This window comes from Aythya marila (assembly GCF_965140915.1).
Source record: "Aythya marila genome assembly, chromosome: 10".
NCBI lineage: Eukaryota > Metazoa > Chordata > Aves > Anseriformes > Anatidae > Aythya > Aythya marila.
The window spans coordinates 6,708,676-6,725,572 of record NC_139051.1 but is presented as its reverse complement, the minus strand read 5'-3'; the positions used below and the strand labels follow the sequence as shown (position 1 = coordinate 6,725,572).

Here is a 16,897-nt window from a genome sequence, read left to right as displayed (position 1 = left end):
ATCTTTGAATGCTTGACAAGTGCTGCACACTGAGAAAAAGACAAGAGGATAAAAGGAGAAAAATAGCACAGCACCTGCTTTAATCCATAAATCATGACCAGTGGCTCTGTCCTCCATCTCCTTTTGGATGTCACCACAGCTCTGTTCAGTGACAGCGCTGGCCACACACCCACATCCACTGCTGTCTAGGGTCATGCAGACAAAACCTTCCACTACCACATCCCCTCTTCAATTACGTATGTGCAACTCTGTATGTGCACAAGCCGTGGGGAGATACAATAATACCAAATATTCATCACTCAACACTTGGGTATTTTTTTTTTTTTTTTAACTCAGTGCTATCAGTTGGATAGCACTGAGTGTTTTTAATTAACGTGATCATGATTAATAATAAGTACCCACATTAAAACAAAGCAATTGTGAACTAAGCTTTTCTGGATGGAGGAATCAGCAACTTTCATCTGTACAGTCTGGCACAGTCGGGGGGAACCTTTAAACATTATTAACATTAATATTAAACAAGTGTTTAACAGCAACTGAAGGAGGTGGTATTAGTTTAAAATCTAATCAGCTAACACAAGGCTTGAAGAAATCTCAAAAAATCTCTTAGTCCACACTCACTCAAGTCCAGGCCAGCAATACTTACTGTCAGTCCCGGCAGATGTTTGTCTAATCTGCTGTTAAATATCTCCCCAGGCAATCTATTGGTTGTAATATCTAACTTAAATCTTCTCTGCTGCAACATAAGGCTATTATTTCTAGTTTTATCTTGCAGGCATATGGAGAACATATTATTCCCTTCCTCTTTGTGGCAGCCTCTTATAGTCTTTGGGAGTTTAACACCTCCTCCCCCTTGTCTGCTTTAGGCTAAACAATCCCAATTTGTTCGATATTTCCTTGCAGACCATGTTTGTTAGAGCTCTCCTTATTCTCCCTGGTCCTCTGGACTCCCTCCAGTTGGGCCCCCTCCAACTCAAACATGTCTTTCTTGAAGTGCTGGACCATGCTGCAGCTGAGAGATCATCTGCTGGGAAATCAGGAGAGTTCCCCACTGCCTGCATTCCAGCAGCGCTTGTCTTTACCTGAGCCAACCCCAGGTAACAGTCGTGGCCTACAATAATTTCCACTCCTATTTACCCAGCCAGTTCTCCACAGTCCATTTGTGCAGTGGAGAGCAGCATATTGCACTTGTCCCCACTGAATGGCTGACTCCATTAATCAACTCACTTCTTCAACTTGATTTTTATTCACCAGACAAACTGGAGATCTTAAAAGCAACAACAACAAAAATGGATGGCAAACACAAAATCTAAAGCTGTAAACCCATGATCTAAAGTAAAAGAACTTTTAAAACATTCTTGGAAGGCAGTACTTGTTTGAATTTATATACTCAAAGTATGTTCTAAATACATAATATTCTACATATTAAGAATGCATTCTACATATTAAGAATGCATAAACATGCCCCGATGTGAATCTCAGGACAAGGAGTACCCATTTAGATGAACAATCTTTTGCTACTGGCATACAGATGAACAGAGGAATAAGGGACCAAAATTCAGGAAGAGGTTTCTCTGCAAAGTTGTGCTGGAATTTAAAAGCCTACAAATATAAGGTGAAAAAAGGGTTCCTGAATAATTTATCCTAGAGTAAGTGTCCACATTTGAAATGATTCAGAAATAGCTCAGAACAAGCCCCTGAGTGAAATATCAAGGGTTTATATCAAAATCTCTCATGCATCTAAATCTTTTATAATTTCCAGCCTGCAGGCTTATAAAACTGGAAAATGCATGCACAAAAACAATACCAAAAATTCAACTGCCCTTCCCTTCCTCTCAACTCTCGTCTCCTAAAACTTGTCTCACAATGGCAGCTCTTTGTCAGGAATCAAAGACATGCAGCGTGCACCACACCTACCGTAACTCAGCGTACGCGAGCCTTCTCTGTTACAACAAACACGCAGTCCCTGTGCTACCTGACTGGATCAGTGATGCTTACAGTTTTGCATCCTGCAGTGGAGTTGACTACATGGCATCACCTCACCTGAAGCTTCTCCTGCAGCTGGGACATCAGCCACCACACACCGATCCCCTACCTCGCTCTGCCCTTGCCTCCTCCCTGTGGCCTCTGCAGCATCTTTTCCCTCCCTCCCTGTTTAATGGTTGTTATCAGGCAGCACGGTTATTTTGGGAAGGAAACAAAATACACAGGCAGTCAAACACAGTTTCTGTCACTGTATGGATCCAAATAAAAATGATATGTTGCAACTAAACAGTTCCCCATTTCACCAGAAACCTTCATGAAGACTGGAAGACAAGTGAAATTGCGAGAGTCTTGACTAGAAACAAAATATTTGATCAAGAACAAAAAAGGTTAAAAACAGCCAAAAGAGAAAGAGTAACACTGCATCCCCTGAGTTTTTCCAGTACTACAAGGAGAAGCTTTTGTTCTTTAAACTGTTGGCCGAACAGATGGAGTCTGGCAAGAAAATCTAGCCCGCTGAGCAGCACTGCAGCCTACCTGTGTAAACTACTTTACGCCTGACAGTCAGATTGACGTGACCTTGTTTGGCTGCCTGTTGCATAAGCTGGACAACGAGCTGGTGCGATTTCCCAACAACGGGCGTCCCATCCACACAGATCAGCTCATCGCCCGATCTCAGGCGGCCGTCAGCATCAGCAGCACCCAGCGGTACAATGTGACCGATGTAAATCTGGTGAATTAGCACAAACGGGAGAAAGGAAAGAAAGAAAGAATGATAAATGAGAACGGTAAATGCTCAACAGCCAGCTAGAAGCGAGTGGCACACACGTTTAGTAGGGGCCAAAATTGTTGACGACTGTCTGCTGGTCAGGAGTGTTGGTCCTGTGGAAAACAGCTCCACATTAATCTAGCCCTATCGTGGAAATTGTAATCAAGATAGTGACATCTTTTTCCTTTAGGCAGTCCTCTCACTCTGCTGTCAGACAGCCTTGGGAAATGCATTCAATCAGACAGTAACCAGAGACGAGGATGGTTAAAAGCACCGGGAGCCTTGTCAGGGAGGCTGAGATTGAGTTGTCCTTTCAGTTGCCTCTAGGGTTTACAAGTTCAGTCCCTTCAGCCTGTCCACCAGTGCAGCTTTGGTTTATCTTCAGTGAGTTCAGCAGGGTTGCCCTGGCATGAGAGGTATTCATGGTTTCTCTTTCCATAAACAGGCAAAAGAATTTTAGCAGGAAAATATTTGGAAATTTATGCCGCTGCTATCTAAATTTGACCTGCACTGTGTATGATGCCTTTCAAGGCACTGGATTTTGGTAAAGAAGCTAAACAAATGCAAGAAATGAAATTGAGTAAATAGAAGGACCACCACTCTGAGGTCAAACAGTGGAAACTACTTTTCAAACTGATCAGGACAACCTTTCCTCAATATCCAGGCAATTCCAGGCGTATGTGTTTTCATCTGGGCTATCACAAAAACAAGGAATAGCAGAGGAAGTCATACCCACTTCAAACGTGGGGGTTCAGTTGTTTTTTGGGGGCAGAGTAGGGAGAAGATGTGAGGTATAAAGTCATGGCCCATTAATTATTTAACTAAAGATGCCACAGTGCAGCTCTGCATGTTTGTGTGTGTTACTGCTTTGATTCTGGAAGATATAATGACTTAAAACAAGCCAACTTCTAGATGTACTCACAGGTTCTCCAGGCTCATTTCCACCCAGAATCCTAAATCCAAAACCGGTTTCCTTTCTCCATAGAAAGATATCCTGCTCTTGATAATCTGGAACTAAAGGGAAAGAAGGAAAACTGTTATTTTTAATCAAAAACACAACTATAATATCAGGACTACTCTGATGTACGTGTAGAGGGATCTGTTGCAGAATTTTATTCATTAAATGAGGTGGTCTTGAACATTTAGACATAATTAAGAACATTTATAAGTTTAAGTAGCAAACGATTATTAATTAAATAACAACTAAAAATTATCCCATGGTTTCTACTTTCTAGGTGTCTAACTGTGATTTTGTTTATCACTGTAATATTTCCTTCCATCAATATTAGCATCATTACCCAGAGCAAGAGCCTCTTCCAAATCATCAATAAATGATTGTGCACGACAGAGAATCACTCTGCCAGAAACAATACAGCTGCCTCCTCTTTCACATGAGACAAAAGAGCTACTTGTTATGACTTCTACTGTTTAATTAACTTTCAGAAGCATAGTTTGCTATCTGTCTACTGACACTGCTTTAAATAACTATTGGACAGATCCCCAACCGGTGGAAAAGAGAAGGGGTCCTCTCAAAACAGTGCAGTTCTCCAGACTTTCATTTGCTCATCTACAGGTTTTATTAAACCAATGAACAGACAAAAACAGCTGGAAACATAAAAAAGAGACCAGCCTTACCTACTCATTAGTATGGAACACCAGCAAGGTTTTTACAATGAATATTGCATACCGTGAAGTACTAACCTTGAAGTGTAGTTGAACAGAAATATTTTACATTAACTTATTCATGGTTGCTTTCATCCCTTTTTAAAAAATGCAAAATTAATTGCTAACATTAAATCATATCAGAAGACAACTTCAGGTTCATTTAATATTTATTGGTTAGTATCTATAACATTGACTAATTTTGTAATGATCCCCTCCCAGAATTTATAATTAACGATCAAAAAAGCTACGTCTTTACAAGTCAGCTGCCTGTATCTTTAGTAAAGAAACCAAAGCATATCATCCGGAAACATAATTTCAGTACGTGCAACTCAGATACAGGATGCAACACATTTGATAAAACACGATCTGGTTTTCTGTATCTATGAGCCGATAAAAGGAATGTTTTCCACTGGCATCAGTGAGTGCCAGACTGGGCCCTAACTGCATTTTACACTGTCGGTGCCTGTTGGTTTGGGTCTGCTCTTTTGGGGCTTCTCAGTGTTAAGACTTTGGCTCTGATGCTGTCTCGTCAGTGACTCACCAATGTTTTTAAATTTTAAAATACAATAGGAATTCAAGACCTGGGAATGCTAATAATTAAAAGAGCAGGTGAGTGCTCAGGCACACCTCCGGTTTGACATATTCATTCATATCGGTTTCTAGCCCTTGGTTTTACATACAATATTTTCACATATTAATTGTTTGCAGTTATAAACTGAGCTTGAGTCCTGTGCACATTACCTTGCTGAGCTCGAGGCTAATTTTTGCCCAGCTACAATTACAGAGCACCCAGGTGCTGAACGCGCTGGAAGCCCGCATTGTTCATCAGTTAAATCTAGCAGGCTGGAGGCAGCTTGCCATCCCAGGGAAATGCGGCACAACAGCAGAACACAGACAATGAATTAATTGCTGTTTGTCACTGCCTTCAGCGAGTGGGAGCGTGAAGAGCAGACACACTCGGAAGCGCCTCTCTAGCACTTCGTAGGCTTTTTTGGCAAAGGCTGGCCCCAACCAATTAATAGCGCGTGTTGGATCTGTCAGAGGCAAAATGGCTTCTGCAGAGAGCTTCAGCGTGGGCCCGTTTTTCTCGGCATCTCTCAACACCTTCCCATTTGTCAGCTCTCCAGCCTCCCTGAACGATGCCGTATGCTCCCGGTTCGGGTACCAGCTAGCCCATTAGCGGCCGCTGCAGATAGCGGCGAGCCGAGGTGTAACAGCAGGGCCAACCCACAGACAACTCACATGGACCCCAAGAAACAAGTTCAGTCACAGAATGCTCCTTCTGCTGGGAGGATTACAGAAGGGTGAAACACAGATACAAACGTACAGACAGCACACGTTTACAGAGCGTGAGTAGGAACCCAGCAAAACTCCTTTTACCGCTTTTTGCTCCAGCTCTGCAGTATGGTGATGCACTGAGGAAACCTCATCCACCTCCGTGCTTCCATGCAGCTGAGGTAGGACCACCTGCCGCTAGCTGTGGCCACATTAGGTTCTCCACTATTCAGTAGTGCTTCCCAGGAGCCACCTTCCCTACTTAGCAAATTTCATAGTGGTGCAGAACTGATACATTTGAAATGAATGAAAAATGGCCTCCAGGCATCATTCATAACATCTATGCACCTTGACCTGATCTCAAGCTGACTCTTTCAGAAAAATCATGTACAGAGCGCAGATGGGTAAAATTTGCCAGTCTGCTCACCCTGTCCTAAAACAGACTGCTTGGAGAGCATCGCAGAAGTGGTAAGAAGAGTTCTGCTGGGGCCAGAAGACAGAATGGAAGGGGAGGCGAGTGTCGTTTCATGATGGGAACAGGAAGGTGATGCCCCCACTACCGCCGCCTGCGGGATCCGCCGCCAGCCAGTACACAGTCAAGCAAATACTTTGCACCTCCACGGCTAACCTCGGCGCACGGCCCCGCCAGACGCCCGCGGTGATGAGGAGCCCCCCGCCACAGAGCAGCAATGACACCAGAACAAGACATCACAAGACACAGATACATTCTCGGCACAGTCTTACATTCTCCAAAACTCGTGGAATTGATTTCTCTCTCTCTCTCACCCTTGCTCAGTCCAGTTGCAGGCGAAGGTGACATAGCTGTAACATTAATTTTACAGTTTTGCAAAGCTTAATGTATCTGCTTTCTTGTTAGTTCATTTAATTAATTTAGACTGCATAGATAGTGTTAGGCTTTCATGCATGTAATTGCTAAGGTTATAGCTACTATGGATAATTACATACCAACTTTCACGTCTATTTGCACATGTCTGTGTACATGGGATACATTATACACACACGTGTGAGTTTATACATTTATTCACATGCATGCAGGTGTATTTGAGAGACCTTTTTTTGTTCTCAGAGGAGGAATCTATTTGAGAATACCTTAGCAATACTTTTCTACCAAAAAATATTCAAGATCATGACACAATACGTTTTCCAAATGGAAATCGCTTTCTCTAATGTTAAAAGAAGTTCTAAATACATAGTGATGAACAATGAAATCAGTGGTTAATTAGCAGTGTTTTTAATTAAACTTCTCCTATCCAATCTTTAGTAATTATCTCACATTATATATATAAAAAAATCTCCCTGGTGTGATATCAGTTTCATGAAAACACAGATTCAGAAATAATCAGTATGAGCTTGCTTTAGTCACTAGCTCATTTGAGGCAGCAACACTTTCAGTGACTCACAGCTTGGCAACGTACAAAAGTTTTAAGGCCCAGATTCAGTGAAGTATATAAGGACAAGCTTGAAATTATGAGTGAACAGTCTCACTGGAGCTGATGGAGAGTTTCAGTGCTGAAAATTCCCGTGATTTCGCCGTAAGTCTCGTGAGATCCCACATTCACTGGAGAGCCCTGCTTTCTAAATTATCCCACCGCAGGAAAATTGCAGTTTTTCTTTCTTTTCTTTTTCATCAGCCCTTCTGATTGCACAGAAAGCTTTAGAAAAGGCTGCAGCACGTTCTTGCCAAGACCAAGTCCTACCACTGAGGTCTGGGAAGATGCACTGCCCTGGGCTGAGCCACGGACTGAGCTGGTGCCAGGTGCACATCAGCAAAGCCTGCTCACGAGCCAGCTTTGTAAACTGCTCTGCAGCCTCTGCTGCTCCTGCAACATGCTGCGAGCACTACGGTCCTTCCTAGCAAGGCATCCTCTAAGGGCATGGCCACAGCTGCGTGCCCAAGCGTACGATTGTAACCATTTGTCTCCTGCTCATGTAATAAAAGGACATAACCCTACCAAAGGCCCTTTACTAACTATTGTCTTTAAAGTCAGCCTGATCGGAAGGCGACTGCAATTTCCTGAGAGCATTTTTCTTTTCTATTTTATGCAGAAAGTATCTCATGTTTGGTATCGTTGTGCAAATATTTTTAATTCTATGTAATTGCTGGTGAGTGAACGCTACACACTGGGGTCATGCCTTGTTTGTATTATTTTAATTAGATTTGGGGAGAGAAAATCCTAACAAATAAATTATGTGCCTGAAAATAAAATTCAAATATTAAAGATAAATTAGAATATTTTAAAAGCTTTAAAAATTATCTATAGTGTTCTGCTTTACTTTTAATTAAATACTTAAGCCCTTCAAAGGGATTCATTAACACATCTGCAATTCAGATTAATTCATTTTGTCACTGCTGTTTTGACAGATGGCCATATGTAGGATACGGTATTTTGCAAAGCAATCAGGCCACATGAGAAAAATTTGACAACAGATTGTGTTAATCTTTAAGGAAGTTTAATAATACATTGAAAAATAAAAAGCATATTATAAAATTGTATTCTCAATAAAACAGTACAAGATTTCAGAATTGTGGTTCTTTGGTAAACTATTCAATTACTGTTTGTCTCACTGAGGGCTCTTCACGCATGTCATTCCTGGTCTTGGAAGTGTTCCATTTTTCAAACCTTAAGGGTTCATCCTTCTCTCTGATTCATGTACACATCTCCCGTGAGCGGCAATGAGTTACCCATCAAGAGGAGCTCAGCCAGCTGAAACTTAGCACCAGCAAAGAGTGCATTTGTTATTGCCACCAAATGATCTGGTTTTGGATTCACTCAACACAAAGCTGACTATTCTCAAAAGCCGTAATCCAGTAAGTATTGCAACTCGGGGCCAGATTGCAGCAGAGCATTTGAGCTCAGCCTTAGCCTTAAAGCATCCAAGTCTCTTTGGGTTTACAGCTTGAATTTAAGCCTTCGTGGACAGCAGCCCGAGTCCTGAGCACCTTGGGGGCCTGATCCCCCCACTTAGGGGAGCTGCATGTGAAGGAACTTAAAGTTGCAGTTCTTGTCTGCTGTCATTCAGCCGAAGTCCAGACACAGTTATGGAGCCAGCGCTCAGCTTTGCATTATTAATTCTAGCTTATTTTTTCTCTATTTTTATTTTTTTTTTTCTTTCCCAGGCAGCATCTGTAGCTCTCCTCCACAGAATCTGAGCACCTCCTGATATTAAGATGCATCAGCCAAATCAAAACCTACATGTTTTTACAACAGTATGGGCTATTCAGCACTTTGGAACCAAATTCTTCTCCATCAATGGCTTCAGTGAGACATGCCAGATAGGTCAAGTATAGTCTTTTTTATTAAAGAGTTCCAAAAAATAGACAAAGAAAGGAAGAACACTCTTCACCAATTCTGAAAAATTAAATTGTTGCCTGTGTGCTTCCCATGTCTACATCATTAACGTTAATAACAGTGGGATGCACTCCCAGTTAAAAAGGCAGTAGGTGGTCATTATAGATTCAGTAGTTCTTAGAAACATCCTGGAGACAATGTATTCATACGTTGAATTAAACCTCTTTATATTATTATTTTTAGAGGGAAAAAAATTCTGGCTGAGCTGTGGCTAATGAATTCACCTTTTTGTGTCAATTGCACTTGAAAAACTGCACTATGTTCTCTTTATACTCAAATGATTTCAGAAATGGAACTAAATAAAACACTGATGATGATCTAATGCTCTGAAATTCTCTCCTCCACTTCGTCATACACTTCAACACAGAGGATTGTTGCTGTTTTTCAATCCACTTGTTGGGGATTCAAAAACCTGCCTCTCAAAAGACCATTTTATTATCCCTTTCAGGCTTATTGAAAATGTAAGGCAATGAATCAACAGAGAGACCCTTGGACTAGCCAGCAGGGAGAGCTGACCTGGGGCTCCTTGGGCACCAGGCGCTTCTATGGCCCACCAAAAACCCCCGAAAAAGGATTCATCAGCCAATCTCAGCACTGGCACAAGGATGGCATCCTACTACTGCATAACAGATACTCATTTAGCCCTGCTTATATCTTCATCAGGAGAATGCAGTGTCACACCTAGCACCCAAAGCTATGGACGTCAAGGGAGAGAAGATGCCATCTGCAGCCCCAAAGCCAAAGGAAACGGGTCCTCAAGCAAAGATGCAACAATATGACTGAAAGAAGGAACTGGAGTTAAACTGAGCTGCAGCTGGGTGAAACCACAGAAAACACCACACGTGGAGCAGTCAGCAAAGCCCGAGGCCCAGGGCTTGGTTTCTTCCATCTCACAGTCTGCAGTGCTCCAAGAGCCACACAGCTGGTGCTTGGAAAGCGAGTCTCCAAGGGATGATTCACATTCATAACAGAGCAGCTAATAATTGCCCACTTCTCATGCAGACCAAACACAGGGAAGGAAACACAGTGGCTCACCCCAAGCCGAGGAGGTGCTGGGTTTCAGCTGTGAACCACGGTCTTCATTTGTGAGACTGGGGAGCAGGACGAAAGGGGAGGGCTTGGTGAAGGGAGGAGCAAGAGCTGACCACTGGCCTATAAAAGAACCCCCCAGTCACACTATGGGATCAGACCGCAACAGGAAATACAGAGTGTCCAGCAGCCTTGTTCACTTAGACCATCATTTTCCTGGTTTTCTTCACTTTTTGTTAGGTGCAGCAGAGCCCCATCACGAGGTAAGAGTATAGATTAATTCCCAGGGAATGAGCTTCACTTCACTTTAGGGGCTGAAATCCATAGGCTTTTGGTCAATTATAGTGGCATGTGCATACAAGGAGACGTGGCCTCATCACACTTTTGACATTATCCAAAAAGTCTCTTACGCATGAAACTAGCAAGTCTCAAAAAACACCTTCCTGGGAAGGAAATGACAACAGGACAAAAAAGCGGTAGAAAAGCACTGATATTCAAACAGGGAGGTCTCATCTGGTAAAAGAGGCAGGAGATGAGGACTGAAGCAACAGAAGAGGACTGACCCCGCTGCACAGAGATGCTGGTCATGGCAAGTTGCGAGAGGGAAGCTGAAGGAGCACAGCAGATCCAAACTAGAGCAAGGCCTGAGCAGAGAGGGTCGTGGCACAGGGAGAGATGAGGTGTGGGAAACCAGCAGGTGAAGAGATGGTGAAACAGGCTCTGGAAGGGCTCTACTCACAGACAGGGATAAAACCTCTACAAGATACCTGCAGCCATCGAGGAAAGAGCAAGGATTTAGCACGTGGAGGTGGCCACAGAAGATGACGGCCTGCATGTGCCCTTCAGGATTTCTCCATCTCAGCCTCAGGATTTTATCAGGAAAGACAGGCAGGAGTTAAGGCTGCTAAGCTGATACTAATGACTAATTAGTATGAGTTAAACTGTTAATTAGGAATTAGCTAAGTAGCTGCAGGGGGTCAGAGGCAATGGCAGGACGATGCCTACAGGAAGGCAAGCTCAGCAAGGGTGATGCTGGTGCCATGGGACAGCCTTGGCCTCGGCCATGCAGGCAGGGGAAGGAGGAGCTCTGCCAGGCTAAAAAGTCACTGCTCCTCAGCTCTCTGCCCTTTTTTCTATTTCAACAAGCTGCATGTGCAAGTTCAGTCACTGCACTTCTCTGCAGATCAGCATGACCGGAGCCATGGTCAGGAATGCACCTAGTCCCTGGAGAGGGAAAGGAAGCAGTGCACAGAAGCTGAGACACCTACAAACTGCATTGCTGAGACATTCAATCTGAAGAGATGCGTCTTCAGCCAAGAAACTGTGACTCATGATTTAATTTTTTTCAGGACATAAGATTTAGAAGTGATTCATTTGGTCAGAAAAAAACAGTCCTACCATTTTTCATCCTGGGGTAGTGTTCATCTCAGACCGTTTCTACCAATTTCCAGTTAGCAGAATAAAACCAAACTCCAGGTGATACTCTCATGGCACCAAGACTTTGAATCTCCTCTTACAGTAACCAAAAGGACCATTGCTTTTGGAAATGAACCTAATACTCTTTAAATCTTTCTTTAAGAGTTAAATCTTCGTTGCAGATTTGATCATCTTCAGCAGTGCAATGAAAGCAAAGCCAGCATGTTTATTTTGTTTGTGGAGAAGAAACTGATTGAAACCATATTTATTGGCTTGGAGCAGAGCCAAAGTCCTGCTGAACTAATAGACAAGTGTGCAGATTATTAATTGCCATAAAAGCCATTTACAACATGCATTTGATAGCTGTATTGCTAAAGTGTCTACTCTGGTTAAAGTAAAATGGCTTAGCTGGATTTTCTCCTCCCTAGAGTGAGACTGGAAAGCATCTGACAGGAATTTCAGCAAACTAAACACTTCCCCTCCTTACTGAAATTCCTGTGCATATCAGTCAATGAGTCTTAACCCCAGAAAAAGAGCTTAGGATCTAAATAACAAACTTTGAAATTCTCCTCTGGTTTAATTTAAAAACAAACAAAAAATAGGGAAAAAATGGTATTTAATTTTAATGGGATTCTTAGAATTAAGCTTTGGACTTAGTGCCCCTTCCTGGAGATGACCTAAACTCATTCCTCACCAGAAAGGAAGCTGCACCTCTGTGAGGTACGAATCTCTGACAGAGAACAGATTACCAAACCGAAGCCTTGTATCTCCAGCACAAATCTAAAAGATGCAGTTCTTTGCAAAGAAAATAGAGAGAGAGAGAGAGCGCAGCTGCCAGAGCCGTAGCCTTAGCAACCACACCTGTTTCATACTCACGTCGGCTTTCATACATGCTCCTGGACTGGGCCCAGATTTTGAATGGATCTGGCTTTTTCTGCCCAGAGCCGTCCGGTTGATCCGCGGCGGGCGGCTCGGCGGCGGCGTAGTCCGGCAGCACCTGCGCGCTGTGCACGGGGGAAGCGGTGTGCCCGCTGCGGTGGCTCGAGACGCTGTGCTGAGAACTGTTTTGGCTGTCTTTCCTTTCAAGTGGTTGCTGGAAGGGAGAAAGCGAGAGGAAAGAGAGAGAACAGACGGTTATTGGTCTTTGAGTGGGTGTTTTCCATCAATTTTTCTCCCTTCTTTGATCAGGGTTTCTGCATGCACAGAAGTAAATATATAAATCACAGTTTTGCTGCCACCAGTTAATTCTGGGTACAGTTAAACTCCCTGATGGCAGATTTTGATAGACAGACTGACAGAAAGAGATATGCAAAACAAAGTCATTTATCATAAAAACCATGTGGTTCTGCATCTCGCACATAAAACAAATCTAAAGCTCATTATAGGTTACAAGTTTCAGAGCACTTCTTTTTTCCTACGGTAAGTCAGAAAAACCGAATCACATTAGGGTCTAACGTGAGCTTGCAAGCAAACAGAAAAACTACCAAATTTCACTGGGAAAGCATGAACAGTCCCCCTGAAACAGATGCAGGCACAGTCCTTACTATGAAAGATCACTTTTCCTCTGTAACACCCACAACAAGACTGGACTGTCAACAGAGTACCAATTTCATGTCTCTGCTCCCCAGAGCATCCCGAGGATTACAGCAGACCTTCACAAACACAAAAATGTCTATTTGCTGTTTGATTTCCTTGCTTTAACTGAGCACTTTAAAACAGGGAAAAACGCATCCGCCTCAATTCAAAGCTTACTCAACAGCAGTGTGTCAAGAGCTCTGTCTGCTCAATATTTAGCTAAGCAGGGTATATAATTCTTAACTCAAATTCACACCGGTGTGCTCAGATGAAGCACAAGTCACATTTGCATCACCAGAATTTGCGCTACTCAATATGCAGCAAAATCCTCCCTCAAAAAGAGCTCCCTGAACCGTAGAGCAAAGGCTTTTAAATGCTCTTTGGAGACGACCTTGGGCTGGAGTGCAGGTCGAGTCCCATGTCCCACCTGCACAGGGAACCAGCACGATGCTTGCACAATGGCCACGATGCCCAGGCTACAAGGGGTCACCCATGCACTATCTCAGGCAAAAAAAAATAAAATTAAAACCTCCTACTGGCAAGTGGTGCCTGAAAACATTGCAATGGGAGCCTCTCCTTTGAGAGACCCTTCTGTAAAAAAATAAGATGGGGTAGGGAGAAGAGCTAGTGGCAAACAGAGCAGGGTAGCATGGGGGCTGAAGTGCACATGGGCCTGGGGACCCGCTCCTGTACGCTGAATGCAAAACCCTGGGTGGGCAATGCTCCAACACAGCAGGGCTGAACTAATTACAGAGGAGAAAGTCACCATATCAAAGCTACCTTTTTCAGTCTTAACAATAATCCTGTTTTTTTTTTTTTTGTTTTGTTTTGTTTTTTTTTAAATTGCACATATTTTTGGGCTTATGTTGAGAAAAAAAACCAGCTCCAATAGCCCAAATGGCTTTGACATTGCAGCCCCATATTCACGTTGTTGATCCACCACTGGCATTTTTTTAAATGATGTCTCGATTGACTAGAATGTGAAATTGCCTTTGTCCTTTAAAGTAATTTTGAACAAAACATACCTGCTGTGATTACTCATCCACAGACTTTCAAATACAAATATCTGAACCAATTTCAAACATTTTTAGCTTTTTAAGTGGTAAAAGAAGCTAATTCACATGCAGCCCTTCAGTTTTTAAATGAAGCAGTTTAAAAACATCTATGCTGTGGATAATCACTCCTTTGTAACTTGAAAAAGAAAAAGAGACCAAAAAAACACACATTACAACTCTCCGTTCAACCATCTGGATTGTTTTGTTTGTTTGGCCAAACTACTAAAATAACGAAGAGCATCCTGTGAAACTTCAGGCCAATGTCACTGGAACTACCTGGTTTACAGAACTCAGAGAAGAGGGACTCAAATGCAAAGCTTTATTCAGCCCTCGGGGAAATGTTGGGAACTCTCTGAAAGCTTTCTGATCTAAAGAGAAATAAAGTTTGAACTTTCAAGAGTGCTCTCACTTCATGATACGGAAGGTCTGAACACTGAACAAACTATGAATTCTGGTTTCCATTTGGGCTGCAAATGGAAGTGTCAGCTCATCTCAAGCAAAACCACCTCTAATTAAACCCGGGTTGCAACTGCAAATACACAGGCATTTTCCAAGAAATAGGGGAAAACTTTTTCAGAGGGACAGTTGGTTTTCCAAACAAAAATACTTTTAAAAGCCTGAAATATCTCAGTTTGGGAGTTGAAGAAGAGAGCAGAGAAAAGGGAAGACAACCATGGAAATCATGGATATATGTAATTAAATTGATTCAAGAGAACATTAACCAACTCTCACATCACTAGATTAGGACACGAACATCTCTTCATGTGCTGTATCAGGTTCAGCCCTGAAGGAGCTCCTGAAATGGGGACTGCCCAGATGATGGACTTTGTGCCTTGGTGCAAAGGCTGAGTTTTCCCAAGAGAGCCGAGCCAACTTCACGCTGGTAGCAGGATGGCTCTCCTCTCCTTCCTGCCTTCTTCTAGCTTTGGGCCCATCATCCTGGGTCCAGGTCCGACACAGGAGGAAAACTGATTACCCAAGTGTACATGAGCCTGAAAGACACTTCAGATCCCCACATAGCAGAGCCCCATTTGTCACTCATGCTAAACGGACAAGCATTTAGCTGTTACTTTGTACAGGGACTGCTAAAACAACGGAGGCCCATGGCAGGGCTCAGAGGTGGCTGCAGGCAGGGCTGGGGCACTAACGGCAGCCCTGTACGGCTGCGTCAGGCCGAAAAACCCACAGCAGGGAGCGTGTCCTGCAGCGAGCCCACACCAAAGGCTTGGCACAGGAATCCCCAGGCACGAAACCACAAAAGGGAAGAGCTGCTGGCTCCCCCGGCATTACAAGGTGGGGAGAAATGCTCTCTGAACGGAGAGGGATGTGTCATATTGTGCTGTGAAGCGATTTCTCCTGACAAAAACAGGACACGAAGCGGAGCCCCAGGTACTGCCGAGCCACCCGAAATACGCAGCAAGTCTCTCCGCAGGGACAGGCTGTGCACAGGAATTGCACTTTGGGCCACAGTTCAGCCAGGCTGACATTGTACCGAGAGAAAAGTAAGCTTTTTGGAAGGGCTTGGCACTTTCTCTCCCTGCAGTGATCTTGTCTGCTGCTGATCAAGCTGCAGAGTTTGTGCTCAAGAGCATTTTGGAGAAGCTGGTGCTGGCGGTGACAGCAAGCAGAGCTGGGAATGAGAATCTTTGCCCCCTTGTGGAGTGTTTTGATGCAAGCAAAAAAAAAAAAAAAAAAAAAAAAAAAAAGGAAATAGAAAAGAAGAGAAAAGTTTGTTTTCATCCATGTTATACCAGGATAATTGCAGGGGAAATTGCTATGCTAGACAAAACTTTCACGCTGAAAATTTCTATCACCAGACAGTCAATACAGAAGTACTGGCCATTTGCATGTAAAGATGAATCAATGGGAAACTGGAAACAAAGCAGCACAGAGAGCTGCTGTGGATCCATCCTTGGGAGCAGCGTAGGGGGAAGGAAGTGCCCAGTCCCTTGTTTGGCTGCAAACTTCAAGATCTGGCTCTGAAGATATATATATTTTAATCTAATTTGGCTCTTTCACCAAGGTTAAAAAGCTCTCCCTAAAATAAAAGAAACACAACAAAGCTCATCAGAAGATGCACAGGCTGAAAAATACAGCCCAGGAAAACTGAGCTCAAGGTAGCAAAGTATTCCCAGACCTTGCCACAGCTCCAGCATGAACAAAACCTCGCCAGGGGCCTCCGACACCTCTTCTAAGCTGGGATGTGCCCAACAGCCTAAAGTCAGCCTTTTGGAAACACGGGATTGGGGCTGACAGCTAAAAATAGGGCTTGCTGGAGAAAGAGACAGCTGCAGGCAGTAAGTCAAGAGTGCACCAAGGATTTGGGAAAGGACAGGGGGTAACAAGAGCAGGCTTCTCACTTGAGCAGAGAGGACCAGAGGATGAAGACCTGAGCTTGTGCTTGGCAGGGAACACAGCAGTGGGCAGGCCTGGCTCTGCTCTGCCAGGACAAGAGCGCTTTTCCTTGCCCGTGGGTTCCCCGAGGGGCTTTGCTGCAGGTTTTCTGCATCTCACTGATACTGGGGATGGAGGCAGTGGCTCCACATGCCCGCTGTGCCCCCTCGAGGGGTGGCTGCTCGCTGGAGCTGCCACGCAGTGCAGCAGCGTGGTGGTGCAGCGGTGCAACACGGCGCTGCTAATTACCGATGCAAATGATCCGGCGGGCAGGCAGCGGGAATAGGAGGCTCTGCTTTCTGTGAATCCTCAGCTTCAGACGCGACAGCATCGCCTGGGGCTGTAGCAAAATTTACTGGAGGGAG

At 43.8% G+C, this 16,897-nt stretch overlaps 1 protein-coding gene across 19 annotated transcripts in view; it reads right to left on the bottom strand.

Annotated features, from left to right (window-relative positions):
• MAGI1 (membrane associated guanylate kinase, WW and PDZ domain containing 1) overlaps positions 1-16,897 on the bottom strand; it is a 319,962-nt gene that overhangs the window by 18,591 nt on the left and 284,474 nt on the right. For 15 of the 19 annotated variants that reach the window (XM_082767897.1, XM_082767896.1, XM_082767900.1 and 12 more), the window contains 4 exons: positions 12,385-12,601; positions 6,437-6,514; positions 3,675-3,766; positions 2,521-2,713 (listed from right to left, as the gene is read on the bottom strand). In XM_082767897.1, coding sequence (XP_082624023.1) covers positions 2,521-2,713; positions 3,675-3,766; positions 6,437-6,514; positions 12,385-12,601 — 580 coding nt within the window. The remainder of the gene's footprint in view (positions 1-2,520; positions 2,714-3,674; positions 3,767-6,436; positions 6,515-12,384; positions 12,602-16,897) is intronic. The other 4 variants (XM_082767891.1, XM_082767899.1, XM_082767907.1 and 1 more) reach the window with 1 other exon arrangement.